The following is a 21837-nucleotide window of genomic DNA, read 5'->3' on the forward strand; positions in this document are numbered from 1 at the left end:
GGTGCACATCGTAAATTCAGCCTCACCATCTACCAATTTGGTAATAACCATCCTGATAACGATGATAACGAGTTAACGTTTTAAACGTAACAAGTGGCATCTGTTGCGTTTGTCGGGTGCTCAAGTGAGCCACGAAACACTTGACTTCCTGGCCAGCTTCCAATTGGCGTTCTATCAACTATCCCAGTACCTTCGGTAAAACCTCCCAGTCGAAGAGGTGCAGCCATTCGTATAAACACGAGTCCCTTCTATCGCCTCGTAAATACCTTAAAAGGATTTCTATCTTCTTTTCATGAAAATTAGAGGGAAAATTTGGTCCACAAGTCTTGCGTAAGAATTGTTTAACCGCAAGGCCACTGGGGAAATTCACTCGACGAACTCCATTACCCAATTACATTTTCTTTCCTTATTTTCCACTTTAATTTTCATTTTATTTGCAATTGAGTTCTTGTCGAATGGGAAAAAAAGTTGTGGGAATTTTTTCAGTTGTCGAGAGGATTTCACTTGATTTGAGGATCATTCTTGCTGAAGCGAAAAGTTTTGCGGAGTGGGGGAAAAGTTGAGGTACTGATCTGGGTTTAAAAACAAAATCCTGGACCGAGTAAATTCATTGTCTACGGTAACTCCCTGTGGCCTTTCAGTGTTTTCGAGCTGACCCTTGGCGCTTTTACCTCAGTCCACACAGTACCGTACTTTAACCCCCCATGAGAGGATAACTCTAACAAGCACTCTAATGGAGTACAGCGGGCAAAGGCGGGTCTCTAGTTTTACATGTTACAGGAGTACTGGGAAATGCGGAATTTGTAATGGGGTTTATTATTTTATACGGAGCTTGCTGATTTCAAATAGAGGGATAACCTTTGGCTGATTTGCGCAGAGACAAATTTTCCAGAAAAATTCTATTACGAGTATTGGAAAAAATCCCAATGCAGCGGTTGGGAAAAATTCCAGTGCTGTTAAGGTAAAATTTCTGGGGATTTCGTTGAAATTTTCACACAAATACGAAAAATTCACGTGTCCCCAATAAAATTTCCAGTGCCAGCACTGGAATTTTGTCCTGTCCGTCACTTTGCGCCTCTTTTCCCGTGCTAGCACTAGAATGATTCTAAAAAATTTCTCTCCGTGTGCCGAGGTGTGCTGGAAGGCTGGGAGCTGTGAGGATTACAGCTGTAAATTTTTTATGTCCAGATAACAAGATCTCGATTTTTTTAAACAAATTTTGCTTATCGTGCGATAAGTTTTGCGAAATCGGAGAAAAAATTGATTTTTGAAATTTTTGGACTGGAATTTTTTGGTGCAGGTGTTGGAATTTTTTATAACGTGACAGTTTTACTGAAATGGTAAGGAATTTCGTCATTGAAATGTCATAATCCGATGAATCAATAGAAAATTGAAGTTCATTTGAAATATTCCATGAAAAGTCCTTAAATTCCTTAAATTTTCAATGAATTGAATGCTCAGCGTAATTTGATGTTAAATTTTTCAACAATTCAGGATTCCATTGAAATGGGAAATGAAATAAAATAAAATAAAATAAAATAAAATAAAATAAAATAAAATAAAATAAAATAAAATAAAATAAAATAAAATAAAATAAAATAAAATAAATATAGAATGAATGAAATGAAATAAATTGAATTCCAACAAAATAAAATGAAATGAGAAAACAAATTTTATAAATGGGAAGTCCCCGATTTTTTCATGTTCAAAGACACCAACAGCTGTAATCCACCATCTCATCAACCACCCGATAATTGGCCATAATCAACGCGCAGATGTGCCAGCAGCGAGTGATTCAATATCTTGATTCTCGAAGCATTCTCTTTGATCAGCCATTACTCCACCCATTGCGAGTATCTTGTCATCAATTTCCCTCGAAAATATCAATTATTCAAAATTCCCATCGCTGTAATTGTAACGGCTACGGGATGTTGCGGTATCACCAAGTCTCATTACCAGGGTAGACTTGCTTGGGTTATACAATGTGTGCAATTTGCCGCATGAGTTGACTGGACGTGTACACTGAAGGTGTTGTCCGGGGACTATGGCTTGGGCGAGGAAAGCTTATGTATTCGTGTAAACTCGATTGAAAATCGATAATGCAACGATGGGCTCGGATATGGGCAAAACCAAAACTTCCATAGCTGGTGTTGTACACGAATGTTGGGTAATAATTATGGATTAGAGTAATCCATTATCGCCGTTACCACATGTTGCCCGGTTCTTTAATATTGTTGATAGTTTTTTTATTTATTTGTGACAAATGCTTCTACTGGAAAATTATTAAAATGGAACATCAGATGAAATGTTTCATTCTCGATTTTCATTTTTCTTGTTTCATTCACTTTTTCATTGTCTGAAGAACAATTTTTGATATTTTTGCGATTTAAAAAGGACTCTATACTTAAATGAGAATTATAAAAAAGTGAGAAATGGTGCATTTGCAATAAATTAAAACGCTTTATCCAAAAGTTTGCTGTTAATTAATTAGAATCTAATAATTTAAGACTGTTACATGTCAATAAATTCGTTCCCCCCACGTCCTGAAAAATAATTTCATTCCTCACTTCAAGTGAATAAAAATGTAAATGAAAGTTTATTTAATTCAAATGAATCACTTCTTAGGATATAATTCAAAATGAATGAAATTGCAGTGGGATTATTATTTTCCGTAGTTATCGTATGAAGGGCACTGATTCAATCGCCAATAAAATCAGGAAAATGCAATTAAACCGAACCCTATGAAAATCCAAAGCGAAGAATGAGAATGAAGGAGTCAACGGGGCTCTCGGGCAATTCAAAATATTCGAATGTACAATGGGATTGCGTTGGAAAGAGAACTTGGGGAATACCCTTTCGACGATTTCCCCAACATCTCAGAAACGTGCAGCACTCCGAGACCTCCAAGGACTAATACCAGCGGGGCGTCATATGCCAGTGAATTTAATTAGAATCCTCTCATTCGAATATTCAGGTTATATTACTATTACTTCTAGCTTTGTACTGGAATCACTCGAAGGTCTAGTGTAAATGTTCAACACTGTTGACAATTTTTGGCTTCAATTTCCAGTACACTCGTTGGAAATTGTTATCAAGTGTCAATTCTACTGTAATTTTAAGGAATTTTGTCAGTGAAAATTCACATTGCAATGAGGAAATTAATGAAAACTAAATTTCGGGGCAATTAATCCCCGGAGATTAATAAAAGTCAGAAGAATTGAATGTAAATGTAAAGCAAATGTATCCTTGAATTTTTCAATGATTTAAAATTCAAGAATTCGATTAAACTCTCGGTGAAATTTTAAAATTCCATCGGTTTTCCTCTCTAAGGCAAATTCAATGCCACTCTCCCGAGAATTATTGCTGAACTGTCCATGAAATTTCAAAATTTTTCTCACAGTGACCCTCACGGGCTCAATTCAGTCGAATTCCCCGGACGGATGCAAAATTTCCCAGACCATTTGGTCTCAAACACACTGTTAGAAAATTGCTCTTGAAATTTCAAGTAAAAAATCTTGAAATTTGTAACAATGAATAATTTACGTGAAATTTTCATTGATCTTGTTAATGATAAATCAGTCAATATTATTTCCCAGGTGAATCAAGAATCCTATGAACAGTTTAGTCTGAAATTGAATTCAAGTTCAGAATATTAAAAATTCAAACGCATCTGTTATTTAAATTCAAAAAATTCCTAACACTGTAGAATTCGAATTCACAATAATTAAAATTCTCCCGCAGCAGTCACTCAAATATCGAACAGCACCTGAAAGCGTAATCTACAAACACAAAAGTTATGAAACTGAAACACGAAAGAACTAAATACACGGAGAGAAATTTTCTAGAAAAATTCTAGTACGAGTACTGGAAAAAATTACAATGAAAAATTTTAGTGCTGTTAAGGTAAAATTTCTGGGAATTTCTGTAAAATTTTCACCCCCCAATAAAATTTCTAGTACCAGCACTGGAATTTTTTCCTGGCCGTCACTTTGTGCCTCTTTTCCCGCGCTAGCACTAGAATTTTTCTAAAAAATTTCTCTCCGTGTAACAAGTCTAATTTTCGCAAGCCCCATCCCCACAACGATAGCAATTATTTTTCCGATAGAAATACCACAACCCACCGCAGGTATGCCTTCCTAATCAACTCTCCAATGTGGAAAATACGAGGGCGTACAGTTCTGAACGAAGCCCCGTTATGCATTACCCCGTAACTGCAACTCAATTTGTCGAAATAGTTGCAGTATGGAGTTACATTTAAATTGGACTGCACTCGAAATACCGTATAACTCACAAGCTCAGCTTTTTGTCGAGGCAGTTTTTAAAAATTGGCGTGAGATTGTACATTGATATATATATATTTTTTTTATCGAATCCGACAAAGCGTGAAATATGCGAGGTGGAACTGACGTACGTGTATTCCGTGCAAGAGAGAATGAGGAGATAGTGTACAGTTGTAGTGGCGGTTTCGACGCTGTCACCCCGTTTCCCGAATTTAATAGACACGGAGAGAAGTGAGGGGGCGGGGGTGGGGGGAAGCTTGAAGGTCGGTGGGAAAACCGCCGACGTTCGCTAAAAAATTTATCAAAAGTCTGTGCATCGGTTGTATATCCATCCCAATAGCCAAAGTGAGGAAGAGGCTGAGAAAATTTGCATTCACCTGTCGAAAAAATGCACAGTTCGTTCTCCCACATGTTATTCATTCGCAAAATAGACATGAGGATTACGGCGGGAGGAAAAAAAATGAAAGAGGCGAGAAAGGGTCTGATAAAAAATAGAGCATGAGAGAGGGGAGAATTGTTGAGTTTTATTGGTTGACAAGCCCCATTCCTCTCTCCACACCCGGATAGACGAAATATCGACAGTTGTCTTGTGAGTTGGAGAGAAAGAAATTCCAGCCGGAGGCAATCCCACACAGCACACATGTCGGCAATGAGGACATAATTGGGTCGACGTGACAAAACTTCCGGTTGCAATTTTTTTTTTCCACTCCTCGTCAGCCATCGGCTGCTCCCCTTTCCGGGGGTGGGTGAGCACTTTTATGGTGCGAATGATGGAATTTATGTGATGAAAAAGTTTTGAAAAGTATTGGAAACAAGAATCGAACTTGGGAAAATTGTTCTTTACCGATAACTTGGGAATCGTGTGGGGTTTGGCTCGGTGTACGGTGATGAATCGGCATTATCCGATGCGCGTGGAGAAATTTGGGTTGTAATTTATCTGTAAATTGGGGGGGGACATGGGGGCGAAATGGTTGTTTTTAATGGAATTGTTGAACTTTTTTTAACTAGAGTTATAGATTGTTCACGTTTTGAGGGAAAATTGAGATAAATGTATTCTTCAAGGGTCAATCAACTGAAAAAGTGAATACTGAAAAAAAAATTTTTTCACCGGGGGCCAAAGTATCAGATGTTGGATTTTTCCAGGGGGAAAGTCGACTTTCGCCAAAATCGAATTTTTCAGCCGGGTGAACGTTGATTCCATCTATTTAAGCGCCGGGCTATTCAGAACTCTCAAAAGTATGTGGAAAAAGTGAAAACTGAAAAAGTTTTTTTTTTCAGATTTTCAGAGGGTCAGATTTTCCGTTTTCCCAGGGGGAAAGTCGACTTTCCCCAAAATCGATTTTTTTAGCCGGGTGAATGTTGATTCCATCTATTTAAGCGCCGGGCTATTCAGAACTCTTGAAAGTATGTGGAAAAAGTGAAAACTGAAAAAAAAAATTTTCACCGGGGGCCACAGTGTCAGATCTTGGATTTTTCCAGGGGGAAAGTCGACTTTCCCCAAAATCGATTTTTTTAGCCGGGTGAACGTTGATTCCATCTATTTAAGCGCCGGGCTATTCAGAACTCTTGAAAGTATGTGGAAAAAGTGAAAACTGAAAAAAAAAATTTTCACCGGGGGCCACAGTGTCAGATCTTGGATTTTTCCATGGGGAAAGTCGATTTTCGCCAAAATCGAATTCTATTAAAATGACTAATTAACTGTCCATGATATTTCAACTCGTTAAAATTCCATTCTCAATGATGACATTTCTCACAATTTAACTTGCAATATGAACTTATTTCATTTTCTTCTTAAAAATTTCAGATAAAAATATTTAAAAGAAATTTTCGTCTTCACGAGAAAAAAATAGGATAATTGATTTCCCGAAATACCCTGACCTATGTGACGACTTTGGCCTACTTTCGGTAACAGCGTTCATCGGAATTTTTTCTCCTGCAATATCACGTCCATTCAGCAAACAATGCCATTCATCCAGAATGCACGTAATATGCCGAGACTAATGTTTTACACTAGCCCCCTCAATGTCTCAGGCGAGTGGTCAGACATGGCCAGACAATGGGACAACACAGGACCCCCTCAACAATTCCAATTCTGCACGCTCGCTGAATCCCCTCTCGAGTCAACTCCAAGGCTAATGGTAACCCTCGTGTGTGGACACGAGACCTGCTCCACAACACAAGAGACATAAACATGCCAGTTGTAGGAGGGTAACGATATATCAGAGCGTATCGGCATTCAGCGTTTGAGGGCAACACATGCATATCCACCCTGTGCGCCTCATACTCTGCATCATCGGGCAACACCCCGTATCGTTCGTGATTTACATCTTCTATTTCCTCGATGCCAAACGAGACACGAGACTGTAGCCGTGTATGACAGTAAAACCAAAAGGTTGTGGAATAAAATCCAATTTACGGGAAATAGTGAAGGGAGAATGGTGTCGTAAAAGCTCAATTTTGCGTGATAATTATCAAAATAAATTCACTGTTAGACAATTCATTTTGAAATTTCAAATGAAAAAGCTGGACATTTTTAACAACTACGAACACAGCAAAAACGAATGGCTGAATTTCACACACCTTTTGTAGACATTTTTCAGACACTAAAGAATGTCTGAGTAAAACCAAATTTTTTTTGAATTTCAAACATGAATTAAGATGTTTGGGGACCGGTTCGGCCAGAATTCAGACACGTTTTCATTTTATTCAGACGTTTTTTAGGGTCTGAAAAATGCCGACAAAAGGCGTGTGACATTTCTGTACATTTCTTGTAACTTGAAAATTGGGAAAATTCAGGGAAAAACTTTTCTGAATCCCAGTCTATTAAAAATTCACTTGCATTTGATGTTCAATTTAATGAACAGTTTATGAACATTTTTCTTCGAAATTAAATTCAAACTCACAACATTGGGAATGCAGATGAAGTTGTGACTGAAATTTCAAGAAATTTCTAACAGTGTCCAGTAATTTCGAAATCGTTGCATGTTCGTAGAAAAAACGACGTAATAATACACTAGAAGGACAATAAAATAAATTTTATGGATTGGTCGTCAGTAATTTTCAAAAAAGCGACATTGATTTCGATTTAGGAACGAAAATCATGAAATCTATATTTTTCAGGAGCAGAAAGACAAGAATTCCTGAACAAACTCGAATTTTCAAACAGCCCAGCATGTCATTAACCGCTCGGAATAATTTTGTTATGTAAGCAGTTACCTTCATTATGGAGATCAGCCTGTGATTTGGATTCGAATGGAATCGTCAAAATGGATTACAGTGAGGCTTAATTAATTGTTTAGACTGCCGCAATAACCAGTGACGTGGGGTGAATAGTTATGAACTCGAATCATGATGGGGACCAATCAATTTGTGATTGTTCGTCAGGAGTGAATAGAAACCGAGTTCCGGGCGAATTCGATGAGTTGTTAATTCGTTTCAATTTCATCGATAATTGGGACAAATAAAGACTGCGAAGTAATTTCAAGTGCCTGAGTAATCTCTCGCCGAATGACAATGTCTACCAGTTATTATTATTCAGTGGAAATTTTAGGTTAGGGACGTGAGAGACAATGGGATTTCATTCCAACAATCTTCTGGAAGATTTTTGTTAACTCATCTGTGAAGTTTTTCAATGATTATTTTGATGTAATAATATTTTTATGTGTAGCAATATTTTTAACGGCGTTTTTTATGTCGTTGAAAGTATATTTTCCTCTGCACAGAGAAAAAAATTCCAACATCTGAACTATATTTATTCGAGACAAGTTATTCTTCGATTATTATTATTTTCAATATTATTAAATTAAATCATTCTTTAATATGGTCTGCATACTAGGGAATTTTTCTCTCAGTTTGTGAAGTAAACAGAAAAATTCTGGTCTTTCTGCTTTTCAAAAATTCCGAACTGAACTGAATATTCGATGATAAATTTGAAATTTCATCGTCCTTTCTCCGCTAAATAGAATTCAGTATCGCTCTGCTGAAAATTCCCCCGAAACTATTCTTAAAATTCCAGTTTCTTTCCAACAGGGCACAATTAAATTAAATTGTTTAATTAATTCCCCTCGTCTCCCCGAACGCACTGGTATTCTCAATCAACCCGTTCCCCCAGTAACAATGCCTAGAATTGCACCGACAAACCATGATTAACCCCCCCTCCCCAAATATGCGTATTCCCCTGGAATTTCACCTTTGTGCGACCCCCGTTATTTTCCTCGATACAAGTAATTATTCTTCAATTATTATTATTTTTAATATTACCAAATTAAATCATTCTTTAACATGGTTTGCATATTAGGAAATTTTTCTCTCAGTGTATGAAGTATAAACAGAGAAATTCTCGTCTGTCTGCTTTTCAAAATTCCGAATTGAATTGAATAAAATAATTGAATTCAAAATCCGAGCTGAATTGAATAATTGAATTTAATTCTCCGCTAAATGGAATTCAGTATCGCTCTGCTGGAAAATCCCTCCAAAACAGTCCCTAAAATTTCGGTTTCTTTCCAATACTGCGCCATTTAATTGAATTGTTTAATTAATTCCCCTCGTCTCCCCCGAACGCACTGACAATGCCTAGAATTGCACCGACAAGCCAATGATTAACCCCCCCTCCCCAAATATGTGTGTTCCCCTGGAATTTCACCTTTGTGCGACCCCGTTATTTAGTCTCCTCTCGGGGCCTCATTCGATGCCGATTGATGGGTCGAGAGTGCAAAGAGCTCCCCAGAGACTGGCATCACTGAAGAGAGATCACAAGGAGGCTATTCAAACAATGCGTCCTCGAGCCACAAAACCACCCCCGAGATTTATCTCATCTCCTCTCTAATATTCATAAAGATCTTTTTGACTGAGTCAACGAGGAATACCTCGAGGCTTCAATTCTCCCTCATTACGAAAACAAAATGGCCCTCGCCCCTCAATGCGTTCCTGTCAATGAATTCTCCTACATTTCCATTGTCATTGCGTTAATGAGGAGCTTTCAGAAGTTTTCAGAAGATAAAACCCGCATTGTTTTGCTGGTACGTCTCTCCACCTCTTTTTAAAACTCCACTATCAACAGTCAGATATATTTTTCAGTGGGCGCTTTTCAGAGATGAAAAATATAAAAAGCGCCGAGGGTTTACGATGAGGCGTGGCCCTCCATATGTGTCGTGGCGTTACATTTAAAATCGAGAAGCATTTGGAAATGAAAAAGGAAAAAACGATGGAAAACCTTTTCAATGGACTGTGCACGAGTGTTAACTTGGAAAAATCGAGGAGGGGATGGTGATACGAGTCTACGAAAATTCCCTTCACACCGCACTTTTTCCATTCGCTTCCGGGAAAGTGATAAGTTGGCAGTTTTTGCGTCCGGTTTTTGCCGATAAATCGTGGGGAAATCGAACACATGAATTTTCGAGATGTCTATGATAAAAAGCCTTTGGCCTCTTCGGTGCGGATGAACTAGTTGAAACTCTCTGGGATACTGAACTTTCAGTGCGCCACAAGAAAATGAAAAAACCATTCTACATTGTTTCCAATCTAATTTAGAAACTGAAAATGTTTTTATGTGGTTAAAAATTTCTTGAAATTTCAGTCACATCATCTGAATTTTCGATATTGTGAGTTTAAATTCAATTTCAAATGAAAGCGTTCACAAAATTTCGCATTCGTCTTGGAAGAAAATTGGGTTTTTCATGTTAAATATTCATTGATTTGGCAATGAAAGCTTGAATTTCCAATCTAATCGTGGAAATTGAACATCACATGCAATTAAATTTTCAATTGATTGAGAATGACGAAATTTTCAATGTTTTTCAGTGTCTCATGGACCTGAAAGTCAAGAATTACATGAATATTCAAGAAATTGATTGATTCGTCAATGAGAAATATGCAGAAATTTCATGTAACTTTGTCACTTGAAATTTCAAGAGTAATTTTCTAACAGTGTAGGACGCTTGCAATGCCTCCATTTGGAAGCAAAAAAACATAAGTAATCGGTATCGAATTACGTTGCTGAAAAAATGGCAGATTTTTCCGGAAAAAGATATTGGAAGTCAATGGAAATTCAAGATTCTCTGAAAATTCAAGTCAAGTCCCATTTTTTAGCACAGGAAGACGGAAATTTCACAATTTACATGAGTATTCAAGTGAAAATGAATATTCACTGCCAAATTTCTGTAAATTTTCAGGGAATTCCTTTAAGATTCTTGAAATTCCGGAAATGTTGGAGGAATTTGAAATTCAAGGAGAGTTTCCTGAATTTTCCTGATTATTCATTAATTTTTCTGGAATAATTAAACAGAAATTTACAGATCCCCCGTTTTTTTCATGAAATTATGGATTTTTAATTAATAAACCACAATTTTTCCTCTCTTCTCCGGTAAAATGGTAATTTGCCAGTTTTTGCGTCCGGTTGTGTCCGATCGCTTGGGAATCGAACACAAGAATTCCCGAGCTATCTCTGGAAGAATACCTCCTACATTTCACACTTTTATTATTTCTACGCAAAGGTATGCATCCGTAATATATTTTTTACGATTCTTTTTTCTTTGATAGAGAAACGTTTTTGTTTCCGGGCTTGATAAATTACTCGCCGTCAGTTGAAATCCCTCCGCAACTGGGCGAGAAGCGTCGGTCACGTTTAAAGAGAGAAAAGAAAGAAAAGGAGATGAAAAAACTACTGGAAAAACCACTGGCACTGATGCATAAAATCGAGGTTCTCGGCGTGAATCAATGGGATAATCAACTGAAGGGCAAGCGGTTCTTTCACATCGGCAGTGGAAAAAGTCACGTGTCGATGGGAGCAAGAACGATTATCAGATGGAATTTGTGCGCGTCGACGACTTCATCCTCCGCAACCCAATCATAATCGTATCGGATGTTGCGGCGGAAGGAAAAGCAAATATCGGTCACGTTTCGCTAGGGTGAGAGCGATCTTAATAGTTGGAAATGGGAGAGGGGAGTGCGATAGAGATACGCAGGATGAAGATTGGCCAGTGTTCGCTGAAACAAAAGAAGGATAAAGAGTAAATGGCGGAGGACGGAGGGGGGAAAGCGAATCGATACACGTTTATACTCGGGGTATTTCGTTTTGGGTTACACGCATGTGTAGAACATATGCGAATGAATAATTCCTGGGGAATTCGTACGGGAATCGAAATGTTGGGAAATATTACGGGAAAATTTTGACTCGTCGTGGAGTGAAATATCGTTCGTCTTTTTTAGTCTGCATCGAGAATCAATATAGAGAAATTGAAAATTTTCTCTGTTTCATGACATGTATGGAACACTGGTGGAGAAAACGTCATGAAACTTCAAGATTCACTAAAATATTTTGATAGAATTCCAATTTTTTGAGCATCTCATTTGAATTTCCAGTGAAAACATAAACATTTTGCAATAATTGACGTTAATTTTCAATTACACTAAGTGTTTAATTAATTGAAGATTCAAAAATAAATTTACCTGGATTTTCCTGGAGTAAATGAATAAACATTTGATGTTTCCATTGATTTTCCCATCAAATTATTAATTTTTAATTGCAAAATTCCCTGAAATTTCATTGGGACTGTCGGTCAATCAAAATTTTAAAAAATTAAATTCGATATGAATATTTATCACTTTAATCCCCAATAAATTTCTCATCTACTAAAATCTATTTCATCGAACTTCAGGTGAACCCTCGCAATAGCCAAGAAATTCACAATTCCCTCTCCAAATGAATCGCGTTATCATAGAATATGCGTGCTCTATCATACTCTACTAGAACTCACCCCATAAACATGCAAATTAGAACGAAAAAAAATTTACACCGAAAAAAACTCAGACATTCCCACTGAACCCTCGCATTTTCTCCCAGAACCATAGATCACGAATTACGATGAAAAAAGCCCTGAAATATACATTGATTTCATCCTGACCTTCGCCCCATTAATTCCACACCCCCCCCCCCCCCAATGCAAACCGATTTCTTGTCAGCAGAAATCCCCCGTTGGACCAGCTATTCGATTTTAATAACGACCAATTAATTAATCTTATTGCCACCGCCTGAGGGCAATAAATCAACCGGTTAAAACCCCATGGCAAGTTCAAGTGGAAACGTTCCCGGAAAATTGGGTTATAGGGGGCGGTAATATTCCGCGGCGGCGAGGGGTGAAGGAGATGGAGGAGGAGTAAAATTGTTGGGGTTATCGGAGTCCTCAAAGTGCAGCATTTGGTGATTAGGTCCAGCGTGAAACCTCAAAGCTCAATTGAATACCTCACCTCGATGTATATCACAGTGTTAAAAATTTTCGTCTGAATTTTCCGGTGATAATTCAATTATCACCGGAATTTCAGGAAATCTTGTCATTGAGAAATCAAATATTTTATTGATTTTATGCTCCAATGATTTGAAAATCAATCAAATACTTGATTTTTCGGTTCAATTATTCCGTGAAATTTTATAAAGGTCAGGAAAATTCAGGAGAAATGAATATTTCATGTCATTTTGTTTTTGAAAATTCATATTCCATTGAAAATTCAATCAAGTCGTCAAATTTCCATCTGACTCGCACTGAAAATTCATAAATTTGCTTGAATTCTACCTAAAACTTGAAATTTAATAACCATTTTTCCCCTAAGTCTCATTCCATGTCGCTCTCATCAGAATTACTATTACTATTTTTATCGTATTCAATTAACACTGAAATTTCAGGAAATCTTATCGTTTAAAAATTAAATATTCCATTGATTTTCTCTTCGAACGATTTGAAAATCATAAAATATTTGATTTTTCAGTTTAATTATTCCGTGAAAATTTATAAAGGTCAGGAAAATTCAGGAGAAATGAATATTTCACGTCATTTTGTTTTTGAAAATTCATATTCCATTGAAAATTCAATCAAGTTGTGAAATGTCCATCTCACTCCCACTGAAACTTCATGAATTTGGTTGAATTCTACCTAAAACTTGAAATATCATGATCATTTTTCCCCCAAATCCGATTCAATGTCACTCTCATAAGAATTATTATCATATCTTCCATGAAAGTTCAAAAAATTTCCAACACTGCAGCCTCAGGGTCATTCGAGATCAATTTAACCGGAAGTGAGGCTCGTATTTTCACGCGTATTTACGCCCAGATAGTGACAGAGTGTCGGTGGACCGAATGGAGTGAGGAAAAACGTTAAATAAAAAGAAGAATGGTACGATGGGATAAAGAGAAGCCTATCACAACGGATTGTCGCACCGCAACTCGCAAAATCCCGAATTAACTGCTGCGGTTTTTCTTCCCTTTGTTACTTTTTTGTTTTCTCGTGAAAAATGAGAGTCCCAGATTTATGGATGTCATGATGCACTGCACGTGGCAGAGACTTTATATCCTTGAGACGAAACTCTCACAGATGTATTCTGAAACTTTACCTTGTTCCGTTCGCCATTGTACTCCAGACGTATTCACATTTCACCGGTTTTCCGGTCTATATATCAACACTTGGATATTGTCTGTTGCGAGAACTGCGCGGATACATTTGAACAACAGGGGTCTCTAATTTCCCCTCAATGTTGAAAATTTCCATCGTTTGGTTTTTGAAATTTAATTTCAGGGAGTTTCGTCGTTGATAAATCGACTATTTTATTCTTTATGTTAAAACTGTAAATTTTATTTTTATCATTGACGGAAAAAACATTATTATGAAAATTAATAAACAGTTTAACAATTAATGGAGATTCATGTTCACAGAAACGCGAATTGAACTGAATTTTAGGGGAAAAAATAATTAATTTTCAAAATTTAAATTCAATTAAATTCAATTTGTTAAAATAAATTCACAAGGTGACAATTTTCCAACTCAGTTGAATTTTCACTGAATTTAAAATTGAAAAATGTATTTCCCCGAATTTATTTGATTTTTATTAATTTTGATTGGTTAATTAAACCAAAATTTACAGTTTCCATAGGTTTCTCCATAAAATTGACAATTTTTACTGACGAAATGCGTTGAAATGTCAGTACAAGTGTGACTCGATAAAAATATGCAATAGTTGCACCGGAAATTTTGGCCAAAGCCTCTCAACAATGCAGATTAATCATAAACTTCGAATTTCCCCCACCAGACCTCCCACGATTTATATAATTCCGGATACTTGTGTTGACGCAATAATTTGCATGTATCGATTACCGAAGCATAACCCGGGGCATCCATAATAAGCATGCAATATTAATAAAGAATTTAACCAATTTCAGTTCATTGAATTGTCAATAATCGCTCCGTTCCGCTGTGATAACCACAATTGGGTCATCAACACTGTTCGTAGGTCTTCTCCGAGAACAAATTGAAGACTGACTCACAACGTGGAAGACCCGGGGGATCATTACCCGGGGTAATCAATTAACTGTGGTAGACAGGTACTGTGCGAGAAAAAGAAATTGATCAAGCTCATCGCCCCTACCCCGAGCATGCTATGCGGTAAGTAAGGGGGAGATGCCGTCATGGAAATGAATTTATGAATAAAAATCAGTCGAAGTATGACGCATATGTCACACAGATGTGACATCTCTATATAGGGGAGGATGGGGCAAAACGGCCCCCCTTCAATCGTCAATATTTTCCGATTCAATAATCCGATTGGGATGAGTTAGAGCTCGTTTTGAAGAATGAAAAATTATCTTCAAAATGAAGTTGAAACTGGGAATTTTCACAATGTCATTCACAAGTGATTGACAATTGAAGGGGGGCCGTTTTGCCCCACCCTCCCCTATGTCTGAACAAAGTGAAATATATGAGGAAATATAAATAACGTGCATAATTCATTTAAAAACCCCAGAATTTCCTCTCCGTTCGCCTTTTCCATTATCGTGAAAAGTTTTCTTTTTATTGGTGTTCTTAGAAAATACTCATTAAATATTTTCCCCTTGCATTCCCTCCGTGAAATCCTGCAGAAGCAAAAAATGTCTCTAGATTGGAGAGAGATTATGTATTCTACGTGAAATCAGAGAGAATAAGCCAGTAATAAGAATTACGAGATTTCCTGGTAAAACATTCTTCTCATAAAAACCCGGACGCATGTGCTTAAGCCTTTGGGGATTGATTACCCCAATTTCACGAGTGAAAAATTCTGTCCCCTCTTCCCCCGCTGTCTCGAGTGACCCTGAAAGTTATGACCTTATGGAACTCATTAAACGCACGGGTCGATAGTAATTTTTCAGAAACATCTGTTGCAATAATTGTAAGTCGGGTGAGTCGTATCGTTGAAACATATATTCAAGTAGTGAAAGTCAATATGCGTGGGGGCGAAGGAGATATTTCAACGGTCGATCAGATGCCAAAGCTCGTTTGTCTACAGTCGGTAATGATTTTCTTTATGAAAGCGCGGATGCAAGTACTAGAGCTTTTAAGGAGACATTACGCCAATTTTATGAGTGAACAATTTGATTCCCTCTTTTCGCGGTATCTCGCATGACCCTGAAAGTTATGACCTTGTGGGAATCATTGAAAGCACGGGTCGATAGTAATTTTTCAGGAACATCTGCTGCATATGTGCAAGTAGTGAAAGTCAATACACGTGGAGGCAACCTAGAAATTTCCACGACTGGTCGGACGCAAAAGCTCTTTTATCTGCAGTCGGTAAACTATTCGGTGAAGAGTATCCTCAAAAAGCTCAGATACATGGATTTAAGTTTCTGGAAGTCATTACCCAAATTTCGCGAGTCCAAAATTTTATCCCCTTATCCCTCTCTATTTCGCACGACCGTGAACGTGACCTTATGGAATTCAATAAGCGCAGGGGTCAATAGTAATTTTTCATAAGCATCTGTTGCAATAATTGCAAGTCGGGTGAGCTGTATCGTTGAAACATATGTTCAAGTAGTGAAAGTCAATACGCGTGGAGGCAACCTAGAAATTTCCACGACTGGTCGGACGCAAAAGCTCGTTTATCTGCAGTCGGTAAACTATTCGGTGGAGAGTATCCTCAAAAAGCTCAGATACATGGATTTAAGTTTTTGGAAGTCATTACCCAAATTTCGCGAGTCCAAAATTTTATCCCCTTATCCCTCTCTATCTCCTACGACCGTGAACGTTATGCCCTTGTGGAATTCAATAAGCGCAGGGGTCAATAGTAATTTTTCATAAGCATCTGTTGCAATAATTGCAAGTCGGGTGAGCTGTATCATTGAAACATATGTTCAAGTAGTGAAAGTCCATACGCGTGGGGGCAAAGTAGATATTTGAACGGTCGGTCAGACGCAAAAGCTCGTTTATCTGCAGTCGGTAAACTATTCGGTGAAGAGTATCCTCAAAAAGCTCGGATCCACGTGCTTAAGCTTTTATAGCTAGTAAACTAGTTTTCGGAATATCGTCAGTCGATAAAATAGTTCCAGAGCTTAATTCTGCATGTCCGAGAGATGTGAAAGCTCCGGCTTTTACCCTCACTTACCCCAGTCCGATAACCAGCGCAGTCGATATATTCACGTGCTGGGGCCAGGGTACAGTTAATTACATCCATTCATCGACAACAGACTACGTACACCGAACAATGACCACCAAAAACATCGACTAACACCGAACGCATGGAAAAACAGCTGTTGGCAATTTTCCCTCGACAAATAAGTCTCAATTTCAATTTGAACACTGGATGACAAAGTTGCCTTTGAATACGAACGTCTTTGCTACTCCATCACGTGGAAAAGAAATTCACGGTACAATGGAGACACTAAGGGTAGAAGAGGATTCCTCGAGTTTTTACGAAGGCCTTAACTCTGTTGTCGAGAATGCCAGTGTATAAATAGAAATTGAAGGAAAAAAAAATGCAGGGAGAGGAACATTCAATAACAATTACCAGAAAAAAACGTAAAGATTACGTTTCGAAGGCCAATCCGCGAGCGAAGTAAAATTCAATAAAAAGTGTGAGTCAGAAGTGAAATTCCACGAATCGCCACATAAATTCTACGATTTGTTCCGTAAAAATTAACCACCCGCCTGATGAGTCACCGCTGTGAGGACAACAAGTCGTTCCGTAATTTTCCCAAACGATTGAGAAATTTTACGGAACGGAACGTAGAAATAACTCACCAGCTTCATAAAAATTGTTGAACGTTCAAGAATTTTCGATTTTGGTGGCATAATAAGTCGGCAAGTTTCTGTAAGATTTTACTTCTTCGGGAAAAATTACGTGACAATTTCGTACTTTGTTCGGGGATGAACCTGAAAATTCACTGAACGTTTCAGATTTCTTCTCCTCCATTCCTGTAAAAATTTCCGGAAAACGATACCCCATTGCGGATTACGTGAATTGCTCCGTAATTTTTACTGAATATTTCTCTCCGTGTGATGAAATAGCTGATATTTTCACTTACCCAAGCGCCTTGGTGCTGATCAATGGGGTTTTGAGATTGAGAAATCCATTTTTCTTGGTTTGCTGGGGCTGACTGCAGCTAGTACCCTCGCCGTTATCCATTTGATCTTCTAGATCGCCGTCACGCCCCTTGGACCTTCTGGCCCGAAGATAAAGCCAAGCAGCCAGACCGAGGCCGAGTAAGACGCCGAGGGCGCCGAATGTACCGAATACTGCTGTCAAGATCAGATCTCGACGCTCCATGCCAACCTGTCGACAAGCCAATCATCACTGGGTTGATATTACAGCGGCGGTAACAGTAATAAGGGAATTATAACGCGGGGGAAAAATTGTATAGCGTTAAGGAAATTGCTGTTTCCCTTGATTGAGTGCATGCTGAGTGCCACCTTTGAGACCTCCTGTGGCTTTATTCAGGAAATCGTCTCGGGAAGGTGTTGCGAGTGGGTGTATTTGAGATTAGCACTCACGCTGTTTGAATATATACACTGCTGGTTGCACTTGCATGGAGGGGACTGTCTGCACTGTTGCATTGCATTTATCCGATATTTTTGGGCAAAAATTCGGGGAAGCCGGGGTGTGATGGATATTCCTTGGAATATCACAGAGATACATAATCAGATAAATGTCGTATACAATTAGAAATGAAAATGTGAAATTTCAAGAACAGTTCAGGAGAGCGATGTTAAATTTTTCTTACGAGGAAAGAAAATCACGGAATTTCAGGTTTTACTGGAGACTTGATGAATTCCAAATTTTTTAACAGCAGAAAGATGATTTATTGAAAGATTTTTGAGGGAATTCCTCAACTTGTTTGAATTTTCAATCGTAACATTAATATTTGGTACCGAATTATGATGAATTTGTAATTCATTGGAAATTTAAGAAACATATTCATCAGAATATTCCTGATTTCAAAGTGTATTCAAAATTCTACAGTTTGCTTGGATTTTTAATAAAGACATGAATATTTATGACTGAATTACGTTGAATTATCATAAATTTACAATTTCCATAGATTTTTTCATCAAATCGTGAATTTCTCGTGATGAAATATAGAAAGCGCCCCAAAAATTTCAGTAAAAACTGTTCAACATTTTCTCTTATCAATTCCTCATTATCCTCAAGAGTTACCTATTAATTTTTTTCTCCCGCATTCCATCCTTAAAATTCAACAGAACCAAATGAAATTTTATAACATTTCCCAAGAACCCTTACTTCAGGAAATAAAAACTCTCGTTGGAGAATAAATTTTCCTTTCCCAATTGATGTTCCACACCGTTGAAAAAACGATATTGTCCCGCATTTATAAACCTTCTGTATCACGGTCGCAAGAGTGGACGTGATACAGGTGAGTGACGAATGGGTAAAAATGCGTCAGGTAAAACATGTTAGCACAGTCCACTGTCCACCGAGTGACGGCCAGAGTTGAAGCGACATGACGGCAAATAAAAACGGTATTCAATATTCCCGTCACAAACTTTTTCTGAGTGGATTCAGAACGGATTGGGTTCGGGGGTACGTACGGTCTCCAGTGGATCGTCCATTCTACTGAAATTACGATGCAATATATCGGGAATTGATGCTGTGGGAGAAAAAAAAAGGTGCCGGAGAGTCTCTCTTCCGTGTTCTGACATTTTTTTATGCCCAGCCAGTCTGGATTTTTCATCAGCTGAAGAATGTTTACTGGAGGAAATAAATGTCCATGGCGTGGCTATTTATGGTTCATTTCATCGTCCAATATAAGGGAAGATTATGTGTATCAATTTAACGACGATATTGCTCGTAAAGAATCTAGCGCTTCTCAGGGCGTCAACCTGTCAAAATTACATTCATCCGAAGACCCTTCAATTTCATATATTCTTTTAAAATACATTGCACTGTTTATCGTAACATGTGGCATGGAATTTCATGGAAAAATCCGTGGGAACAGGAAAATTGAGAGAAATATCTCCTTGAATTCCAGATTCCTCTGAATTTTCATGGAATTCCTTCAATAATTTCTGGAATTTCTTTCAATAATTTCTTCAATAATTTCAGGGCGTCAACCTGTCAAAATTACATTCATCCGAAGACCCTTCAATTTCACATATTCTTTTAAAATACATTGCACTGTGTATTGTAACATGTGGCATGGAATTTCATGGAAAAATCCGTGGGAACAGGAAAATTGAGAGAAATATCTTCTTGAATTCCAGATTCCTCTGAATTTTCATGGAATTTCTTCCTTAATTTCTGGAATTCCGAGGATTTTTTAGAGATTCCCTGAAAATTCAAGGGAATTTGGCAGTGAATATTCATTTGGATTTCAAAATTCGTGTAAATTGAATGAAATCCCTCAACAATTATGAACATTTAGAATTATTTGAAATTATATTACGTAAGAAAATTTCAAATTTGAAAAAAAATTGACAAGCAATTAAGGGTGTTCATGGAAGGCCGCATTATAATCATCTCATAATTGAACATAATTGTAATTACTTTCCTAAAAAAATGATTTTTTTTCTGAAGAAAATGATTCCTTGACTAAACTATTTTTTTTTCTCAGCGTATGAATTTTCTAGAAAATTTTTCTCCCTGTATTTCTGGCTGAAATCTCCAATACACTTCTTGGAAATTCGACCCGTGTTTATACAACTTTAATTACTGCTGCAGTTTCCGGAAGCTCTGAATTAACGGAATAACACAGGTCAAATCTCTCTTTGACGTCCGTCAAATTCATATTTCTGTCATGCGTGACTCGAAATGCGAGAGAGGTAACTAGCCGCAGAAAGTTGCCATTGTTACTAGCGTAACGAATCACCAGCCTCCGCATGACCCAGTGGCCTCGTCAGCGCGACTGCCGTCGTAATGAATATTTCAGTATTGCAATGGCTCCGGGGTATTGTAACTTTCTCGTGCATTTGGGCGTGTGTGCGGGAAACTCACTAATGGCATAAAATCCATCAAGACTCCATCAGGGAGATCAACTATGGGTCATACACTTGAAATTTTTAAAAACGAACCCCACGAAGTTCCATAATTCCATTTAAATTCCGAACAATTTCATTATTAAAAATTCAAAATTTTATTAAAAAATAAATAAAAATCGTAAATTTGAGTGCAATTATTTCATGGAAATAGATAGAAATCATCAGGAAAATTTACGTGAATATATTCATGTATTTTTAATTAATTGAAAATTCAAGTAACCTGGCAAATTCTCATCTTCCGTCTAGCAAAAAATTTTGAATTTCAGTTGTTGTTTCGACTCTTTGAAAATTGAATTGAATGTAATGCTCAATTTTCAAGCTGTCATTGAACTCTCAACGATCACTTGTCACGAAAACACTTCATTTTATTGAATTTTCAGAATGAACAATCAATTCCGCGCACGATTCAATTTAAAATCTAAATTAAACTGATATCCACGAATTTCAAAACATTCTTCTCATTTTTCTAATAATCCCTCCCGTTTGATAACTTCACAATTTGCAAATCCACACGGATAAATTTAAATTTTGACAAAATATATAAAAAAATATTTTAAATTGGCCCAATTTATATTGAAAAATACATGAAACATGTTTAAATATATATTTTTATATATTCTTTGAAAAATATATCTAATTGGCCCATATTATATATTTTTTAATATTTTATATGGGGGAATGCCGTCAGATCCCGGAGAACGTAACAATATTCATTTATTCCCTTCAAAAACACTTTCCCCACATTTAAAGAAGCCATTTTTTTCTGCATTCGTGAATGCCCTTTGGTGAAAATCAGCGAAGTCTTTCGAACGTATCAAACCATTCTAGAGCCATTTTCATTACTCGAAACATTCGCTCCATCGCAATGGAAAAGTACAGGAAAAAATATATCTGTTTGTAGAATCTACTGATGCAAAAGTCATGTCTGATAATCTGCAGCTATCGCTGAGAAATCGTTGAAATTTCTCGTTATCGGAGGAAAAAAGGGTGGGTTGAGTGGTCCACGTTGCGTGCATCTCTCTCTTGTTGCCCCAGGGCCATCGGCAGGCCTCTGCAGCCTGCAGCTTGCAGGTACCCGGTCGATACCAGGTGCACTGAAACGATGTCTATATACTTCGTCAACCGTAATCCCTCACCCTCTGGTACATTGGAGCGGTTTTGTGTCAACTGTGGACCCCCAGGGCCAAAATCCCGCTATGTGTTTGTACATATGAAATTGGATACAAATATGAACTGGAGTTATAAATGTATTCCACGTAATTAAGGGGGTT

The 21837-nt window shown here is 37.5% G+C and overlaps 1 protein-coding gene across 1 annotated transcript in view; it reads right to left on the reverse strand.

The window, feature by feature from the left end:
* LOC107044726 (synaptotagmin-7) overlaps nt 1–21837 on the reverse strand; it is a 188303-nt gene that overhangs the window by 108252 nt on the left and 58214 nt on the right. The window contains exon 2 of the mRNA XM_015266734.1: nt 17599–17846. Within this exon, the coding sequence (XP_015122220.1) occupies nt 17599–17840 (242 nt within the window). The 5' untranslated portion in view covers nt 17841–17846. The remainder of the gene's footprint in view (nt 1–17598; nt 17847–21837) is intronic.

The sequence above is a fragment of the Diachasma alloeum genome, unplaced genomic scaffold (genome assembly GCF_001412515.2).
Source record: "Diachasma alloeum isolate Michigan unplaced genomic scaffold, Dall2.0 Dall_scaffold_00782, whole genome shotgun sequence".
NCBI classification, from domain to species: domain Eukaryota; kingdom Metazoa; phylum Arthropoda; class Insecta; order Hymenoptera; family Braconidae; genus Diachasma; species Diachasma alloeum.